This window comes from Oxyura jamaicensis (assembly GCF_011077185.1).
Source record: "Oxyura jamaicensis isolate SHBP4307 breed ruddy duck chromosome 3 unlocalized genomic scaffold, BPBGC_Ojam_1.0 oxy39_random_OJ72175, whole genome shotgun sequence".
Lineage (NCBI taxonomy): Eukaryota > Metazoa > Chordata > Aves > Anseriformes > Anatidae > Oxyura > Oxyura jamaicensis.
Window position 1 is genome coordinate 284,097 of NW_023303699.1, and position 8,592 is coordinate 292,688.

An 8,592-nucleotide genomic window follows, 5' to 3' on the forward strand; every position below is an offset into this window, starting at 1 on the left:
AGGCAGGGGGAAAAGCAGAGCGGCGTCTTCCCCGCCAGCCAATCAGCATCTGGCTCCCCACCGGCAGGCAGTGGGGAGCCACGCAGGATTGGCAGGCAGGGTGAAGGGGGCAGGGCTTCCCTCAGCCAATGGGATATGTGGGGCAGGACGCCATGACAACGGGGCTTCCCCCATGGGGAAGGCATCGCCAGCCAAGATGGTGCTGGGGCAGGCAGGCGGGCAGGAGGGGGCTAGGCTGGCTGCTGCAGGTGGACGGCAGCGCTGTTGGGGCGGGCAGCCAGGATGTAGGCGACATTCTCCTGCAGGAAGCTGGGCCAGTCGACACACCTGCAGGGATGATGCTGTCACACCATCACCCCCTGGAGCCCCCGATGGGGAGGGCTTTGGGACGCCCACCCCACTGCCCCTCCGCTCCCTCCTCCAAGACAGGGTGCACACTGCCCTCCAAAGTGGTCCCCTCACCTGGCTTCCTCCTGCTCCACGGCCAGCAGGGTCTTCTCCTGGCTCTTGCTGCTGCCGCTGCTGGCGGGGCTGCTCTCTGACATAGGCCCGACATGGCTGATGCTGCAGGAAAGCAGGGCACTGTTCATCCCCGCGGCCGGCGGGGAGCAGGTGTACGGTACGAGGGAAGGGCTGCAGCCTCTTTCCACACCGAGGTTGCCCCTCTGTGGGCATCTCCGTACCTGACGTTGCAGGACAGCGTCTCCTTCTGGTGTTTGCGGAACCAGGCATGCCGGGCCTTGTGGCACTCGTTCTCCCCAATGAAGCCATCGCTGTGCTGGTCCAGCACCAGGAAGGCCACGCGTGCCCGCTCACGCTCCTTGGCCGTCAGCAGCCGCAGCAGGGAGTTCTGGGGGGCAGAGAGGGGAACAAGGAGCACTCATGCCAGGTTTGGGGACCCCCTTCACCGGCCAGGGAAGATCTGGGCAAAGCTGTGGGGTCAAGAGCGAGTTCCAATGGACGCCCCAGCCCCTGCACTGAGGCCATACCTGCGGCCGGAGTTTCTGCAGCAGCTGGATAGACTCGTGGGAGAGGAAATCTGGCCACTCGATTTGCCCCTTCTTGCTGGGGTCCAGGGCAGAGAACTGCAGGGTGGCCCGCTCCTCCTGTGCCTTCCCCATGGGCCGCTCAAACTGCTGCTTGTGCACCAGGTGCTTGTAGTGCAGGAAGTCATCCAGCGTCAGGCAGGTATCTGTGGGGGCAGATTTGGGGCATTCCTTCCACCAGCCTTTCCCTGGGCGTCTGGGAGTGCCATGCATCCCTCCTACCTCCCCTGCTTCCCCGACTGCTATGGGGGACCCAAAGCTGCCGCCCTTAGCAGAGCTTTTACCTTCTGCCAGTCAGGGTAGCGGTGACACCCTCAGCCCGAGGACTGCATGAGGGGTGAGTGAGGGCTCAGCCCATCCCACCACAGGGAGGTTCCACACCTGGAATGATCTTGCACTGCCGCAAAGTCTTCATCAGGCTGTACATCTCCTCCTTTGTCAACAGGAGATTGAGGTTGTCCTAGAGGGTGAAGACAGGCGTGGGCGTTAGCATATGACCACCGTGGGGAGGTGGGGAGGGGTCGGTGTCATAGAATCACAGAATAGTTTGGGTTAGAAGGGACCTTAAAGATCATCTAGCTCCAACCCCCCTGCCATGGGCAGGACACCTCCCACCAGCCCAGGTTGCCCAAAGCCCCATCCAGCCTGGCCTTGAGCACTGCCAGGGATGGGGCAGCCACAGCTTTTCTGGGCAGCCTGTGCCAGTGCCTCACCACCCTCAGAATAAAGAATTTCTTCCTTTTATCTAATCTAAATCTGGACCGTGAACGTGTGTGGGATTTGCTGTGATGGTGGGAATGACAAACTCCCAACTGACCCTGAACGTGTGCAGGATTTGCTGCTCCACCTGGATCCATACAAGTCCATGGGTCCGGATGGGATTCATCCCAGCGTGCTTAAAGTGCTGACTGACCTCATCGCGGGACCTCTCTCAATTATTTTTCAACAATCTTGGGAATCTGGAGAGGTCCCAGTAGACTGGAAGCTGGCAAATGTTGTGCTAATTTTCAAGAAGGGTCAGAAAGAAGACCCTAGCAATTACAGGCCTGTCAGTCTCACGTCAGTGCCTGGTAAAATAATGGAGAGGATGATCCTTGAAGTTATTGAAGCGCACCTGGGGGACAATGCAGTCATTGGTCCCAGCCAACACGGGTTCATGAGGGGTAGTCCCTGCCTGACAAATTTGATTTCCTTCTATGACAAGATCACCCGTCTAGTCGACCAAGGGAAACCAGCTGATGTGATCTTTTGGGACTTCAGCAAGGCTTTTGACACGGTTTCCCATAGGATCCTACTGGACAAAATGTCTAGCATACAGCTAAACAAAAACATCATACGATGGGTGAGCAATTGGCTGACGGGCAGGGCTCAAAGGCTTGTGGTAAATGGGGCCACATCAGGCTGGCGGATGGTCACTAGTGGGGTCCCCCAAGGCTCCATTTTAGGGCCAGTCCTCTTCAATGTTTTTATAAATGATTTGGATGTAGGACTAGAAGGTGTTTTGAGCAAATTTGCCAACGACACCAAACTTGGAGGAGTTGTGGACTCGGCTGAGGGTGGAAAGGCCTTGCAGAGAGATCTGGACAGGTTGGAGAGCTGGGCGATCACCAACTGCATGAAGTTTAACAAGAGCAAGTGCCAGGTCCTGCACCTGGGACGGGGCAACCCTGGCTATACGTACAGACTGGGCAAAGAGATGCTGGAGAGCAGCCCCGCAGAGAGGGATCTGGGGGTCATGGTTGACAGCAAGTTGAACATGAGCCAGCAGTGTGCCCTGGCAGCCAGGAGGGCCAACCGTATCCTGGGGTGCATCAAGCACGGCATTGCTAGTCGGTTGAGGGAAGTGATTGTCCCGCTCTACTCTGCGCTGGTGCGGCCTCACCTCGAGTACTGTGTGCAGTTCTGGGCACCACAGTACAAAAAGGACATTCAACTGTTGGAGAGCGTCCAGAAGAGGGCGATGAAGATGGTGAAGGGCCTAGAGGGAAAGACATATGAGGAGAGGCTGAGGTCACTGGGCCTGTTCAGCCTGGAGAAGAGGAGGCTGAGGGGGGACCTCATCGCAGTCTACAACTTCCTCGCGAGGGGGAGTGGAGAGGCGGGTGACCTATTCTCCGTAATCACCAGTGATAGTACCCGCGGGAACGGTGTCAAGCTGAGGCAGGGGAGGTTTAGGCTGGACATCAGGAAGAGGTTCTTCACCGAGAGGGTGGTCGCACACTGGAACAGGCTCCCCAGGGAAGTAGTCACGGCACCAAGCCTGTCTGAATTTAAGAAGCGATTGGACTGTGCACTTAGTCACATGGTCTAAACTTTTGGGTAGACCTGTGTGGTGCCAGGAGTTGGACTCGATGATCCTTATGGGTCCCTTCCAACTTGGGATATTCTATGATTCTATGATTCTATGGTAAGTCTCCCCTCTTTTAGTTTAAAGCATTTCCCCCTTGTCCTATCACTCCAACCCCTGACAAAGAGTCCCTCCCCAGCTTATCTGTAGCCCCCTTTAGGTACTGGAAGACATTCTAGTCCCCTGGTGGCTCCCTGTCAGCGTGGATGGCAGGAGCCGAGGAGCAGCAAGAGCCCCAGCACCCTGGAGCAGGCCATGACATGGAACTCTGCTGGTGTCCGTTATAGGCACTCACGCAGTAGTAGCAGCTCCATCCAGTCTCGGTGTGTGCAGTCTCCATCACCTCCACGGCACTGTCGTTCTGCAGGTATCCCATGTGGCACAGGCAGCCATCGTGGTACACCCGGCTGCAGATGCGGCAGGGGAAGAGGCTCTCGGCTGTCCACACCTCGCAGATCTCACACATCTCGTTGTTGAGGATCTGCGGAGCGATGGGCAGCTGCGGCTCAGCACCCTTCTCAGAGAGGCAGTATGGGTGCTCCCCAACATGGGGGCACCACATCACAGGTGGGGATGGGTGTCGGGATGTCAAGGGGATGAGAGGGCAGGTTTTTGAGGTGGTGGCACAGTCAACAGGTGGGTGGTGGGGTCATGGCTGGCTTGCTGGCCAGGTAGGGTTAGAGGGGTGGGTATGGGTCCATAGGAAGAATGGATATGGCTGTAGGGCCATATGTATGGATGGACTGTGTCCATGCATAGTCCATCCACTGCTGGCTGGACTATAAGGCTGTGGGTGTGGGTGGATGGAAGTTTTGATCTGTGGGTTGGCTGGTTGTAGGCATGGACAGAAAAGCTGTAAGGTTGTAGGTTGGCTGGGATGTGCGCTTGTAGTTGTGGGTGGATGGTTGGGTAGGGTTGCAGGTGTGTTTGGGCTGTAGGATCAAAGGTGTGCATGGATAAGCTATGGAGTTGTAGATCAGCTGGGCTGTGAGGGTTGTAGGTGTGGATGGTCAGGCTGGTCCATAGGGCTTGCAGGGACAAACACGCAGAGCAGTGCTCCTGTCTCCAGCCTCTGGAGGCACACAGCCAACACCGAGGAGGCTGTCACTGCCCGGTGGGCACCGTGGATGCTTGCAGACCCCCTGCGTGTCTCCAGCCCTGGCCTCCTCCCTCCTACCCCTGCCCCATGCTCAGCTGCTCGCCTGCTCCCGCTGCTCCAAGCTGATGTCCAGTGGCTCGTCATCATGCAGCTCCCGCTGTGGCCGGATGAAGGTGGGTGGCGTGAACCTGTTGGCTCGGTCAAACTCCTCCGGCTCCACACCCCGGCCGTCCCACAGCCGCTCCCATGCGGCCTTGCTGGCACTGCCCTCCTCCGGCTGCGAGGGCCCCGTGGACACTTCCTCCTCTCCCTCTTGCACCATCTGTTCCAGTGTCCCTCGGCGCGTGCCCCCAGCCTCTGCCTGCCGCCGCACCGCTGGCTGCTCCTGCAGCCTGTCTTTGAAGGCTGACGCGGCCAAGCTGTGGTGGTTTTACCGTGCTAGGCAGTTGAACACCACAACCCAGTACACAAGCTGACCTTCTGCACCTTCTCCACCATCTGCCACCTTGACATCAGCACCCCCCTGGCTCTGCAAGGGGGGGCGGAAGGTGCAATGCTGCATGCAACTGCTGCACCATCAAGCCAAGTCCCTGGCTACAAAAACATGTCCCAATGGCTGTGTGCCAGACACACAGGGAGCAGTGGTGCAGCGGTGGCTGTGGGGAGATGGACCCAAACCCATGTGGAGACCTGGCTATGAAGGGTCTGAGTGTTGAGGGCATGCTGCCTCACCCATCCCCGCTCTACAGGCTCCAGCTTAACAAGAAATGCTTCCAGGCCCTTCCCACACCAGGCCAGCGGACCCCAGAGGGCTGGGACCAGCTGTGACCCTGCCCCTTTCTTGCACCCACATGAGAAAACCTCTTTGATCAGCCAAGGGTGAGATGTGTCCTCCCAGCAGTTCTGCTCAGGGCTAGGGCATGGCAGAGCTGGTGCTGGTTCTCCTACCTTCCCTCAATTTCTCTTCACCCCCAGGTCTGTCTAGCTCACAAGCTCATGTATGTGTGTGTGCTGCTGTGGCTGGGCTGTGGGAGAGCTGTGAGGGTGCAGGAGGGAAGGGGAGCAGTGCATGGACCTGGGATGCACAGAAGCCAAGAAGGGACTTTGGGTGCAGGGCCAAGGGAAGATGGGCTTGGGGTAAAATGGGCTTGGGGTAAAATGGGGAGCGCAACAGCAAACAAGTTGGGCTCCGTCTCAGTGCAGGTAGACATGATCCCAGGCTGCAGAAGGGCTGAAGATGGGGTGGGCTGAGACCTGGGAGAAGGAGGATTTCCTCTCCAGAAGTGTGGGGCACAGCATCACCCAGCATGGGTCCCAACACTGCTCCATGCCTGGCTGGGGTTGCATTGTGGAAGATGCTGCAGCAAAGAGGAGCTCCCAGCCTGCACCCAGGGACAAGCTGGCGGCACTTGGTGACTGCAAGGTGGGGGGGCATTGATGCAGCCATCTCCCAGCCCCTCTAGCCTCGTGGCACAACAGGAGGCAGGGAAGTCCTGGGGGAGTGGGATTAATTAGCACCACAAATGAGCACACAGGGACTTTGTAGCTGCAGGAGGCCCCAGTGCTGTGGGCACTGCTGCAGCAGGGAGCCTTGGCACAGTAATTACAGCTGCCCCACATCAGAGCAGAGTGTGTGGGCAGGCGGTGGCTGTGGGTGGCAGCTGCTCTGTGCCAGAGCAGCCACGCAGCAGATGCACGACCCCACGCTCATACCTAGCCAGCCCCTGCTGTGGCAGCCCTGTTCATGTGCATGCACACACACATGGGCGTGCAAACCCAAACACTACTGTGTACATTCACACACATGTGGCTTCCCGCCCCCCCCACCTGTGGGACCATCTGCACGCACATGCCCACAAGTGGCGCTGGGTGCCCAACACGTGGGCTCCATCAAACGTGCGGGGGTACATGCGTGTGCCCCCCTGGGAGCCACGCTGCAGGCTTGGCACTCATTTTGGCAGTGTGCAGGTATGGGCAGGGGTATTTGCACTCTGGGTCCCCACACCCAGCTTGGGGTGGGCTGGCACCTGGTGCAGCTGCCCGCGCTTTGCAAAGGCGGGAGCGGGGATGAGCTGGAGGCACATGTCCAAGCCACCTCAGCAGCATCGCTGCAGCTGTGCCAGCAGGAGGGAACTGGGTGTCTCTGCCTCCTCGCAGCATGGCCACCCCCTGCCTGGGTGGCTCAGGAGCCTATTAGCCATGGGTAGGTTCAGCATTTTTCTGGGCAGCATTGCAGCTCTGCCTGTAAGCTGCTGAGGTGGGGGGCGCAGCAGTCAGAACTCCCCCAACCTCAAGAGCTGCCTTTGCAGGTCTCTGTGTCACTGAGGGTCCCCAGATCTTGGCCTGATCCTGGCCTCACCCTGCCCAAGGAAGCGGGGAGGAGAGGCTGCAGAGGGGCTGGGCTCACGGAGAAGAGCCAAAAGAGAGGAGAGCCTCAGCTCACCATGCACCAGTCTCCTCAGTAGTTGCACTGGTGCTCCTGATCCCCAGCATGGGCTCACAGCATGGCAGTAGACATGGAGGGTCTCAGTCCACCTCCCTGCCTCCAGCCCCTGGTGACAGCCCTCTCCCAAGGCCACCTTGCATGCCCCTTGTCACCAGCTGCTGTGTGGCTGGCATTGAGTCTAGAGGCTGGACCCCTTGCAACCTGCTTTTGCCCCTCTCTGGGGTTTTTGTCCCTCTCCCTCATCTTGGCACAGGATGCCTGCACATCTAGGGGCTGAACGGCTTCACCCCTATCTCCATCATCCAGCTAGACCCAGGCCCAAAGCTCCCCAGATACCTCAGTGCTGCATTGCTCTCCCCAGAACCCCCCAGGATGTGCTGGGGGGGACATCACCCCCACACAGAGCCTCGCCCCAGCTTGGGGTTCCATGGTCTAGCTGATGGTTTGGCTGTGAGGCTCTGGGTGTCCCCTCCTCTCCCGGTGGCCTCTGGATGCAGGGGGATCAGAGGCACCCCTGCCCATAGCAGCCCAGCTCCTTGCTGCTACGATGGCTGCATCCTGCCCGCCACATCCTGTGTCCCCATGTGTCCCCGAGGGAATCCAGCTCCATTTGCTATTAACAGCTGCCCTTCAAGGCACCCAGTGGTCTGGGATCCAGTGTCACCACCCTGCTCACCTTGGCACAAATGTGGGGCCTATTTTTAGGTCACCCCCATCAGTGAGATAAATCTGGGACAGAGCTGGCTGCAAATGCCTGGCTTCACCAAGCTCTACCAGGGGTTATCACAGTGGTCGTGAGCATCTTCCCCTCTTCCCTTGCCTTACCCTGGTCATCTACATCCTGCCTCATTCCCCTGGGCTGCACTGCTTCTCTGTGTTCTTCTGATGGGAAATGCTCCTTGCTGCTTCATCCCTGGAGCAAAACACAGCCAGGAAGCACTTCATCCTCCTAGCATCAATGGCTCATTCTTCCCAGCCCCACGGGGCTCTCTGAGTGGGGAAACTGAGGCATGGTTGGGATGGGGCTGCTGGCCAGCATGGAGGCACCCATGCCTTGTGCTGGGGGTGCCAGCACAAGGGGTGAGGGTGGCAGTGGGTGGGTGACAGCATGGGTGGGTGCAGCACGGGTGGGTGTGGCACAGCATGGTGTGGGCATTGTGGTGGCTGGGAGCACGGGATGGATGCTCCAGGGAATGACTGCGGGTGGATGTGTTATGGTGTGGCTGGGAGCATGGGGTGGGTGTTATGGCCTGGCGGGGGCATCAGTGGTGGCTGTGGGTGCTGGGGGGCTGTGAGAAACAAAGCTGTGTTTTTTTCAATAGAAGGTGCATTTGCAGTGGAAAGTTCCACTAACCTTGCATATCCAAAGTGATTGTGCAGCATAGCAGTGGGAGTACGTTAAGAAGATAAGGGGAAGGTCCCACTGTCCCAAAATAAGGAGGATAGCTAAGAAAAAAAGGATGAGCAGTATGAAATCAGTAAAAACTAGAAGGAAAAAAAAGGAAAAGGAGAAATTAATGGTTGGTCAAATCAATTTGTACATATATGGTATAGAGGAGCGTTGAGTAGGTTGTGAACCTGTAGTACTCAGCCAATGAGGAAATGGGGGAGAAATCAGGTGTTGGGTAATAGGGAATAAAAGGTTATAATAAAC

At 58.1% G+C, this 8,592-nt stretch overlaps 1 protein-coding gene across 1 annotated transcript; it reads right to left on the minus strand.

Annotated features, from left to right (window-relative positions):
- Positions 1 to 230: 230 nt before the first annotated feature.
- Positions 231 to 4,922, minus strand: LOC118157114 (PHD finger protein 24-like; the record flags this gene model as incomplete). The annotated part of the gene is made up of 7 exons (XM_035311357.1): positions 231 to 327; positions 463 to 564; positions 684 to 850; positions 990 to 1,192; positions 1,428 to 1,506; positions 3,689 to 3,874; positions 4,596 to 4,922. Coding segments are annotated over 7 exons (1,161 nt in total), but the record flags the coding sequence as incomplete, so codon positions are not given.
- Between the last annotated feature and the right edge of the window lie 3,670 nt (positions 4,923 to 8,592).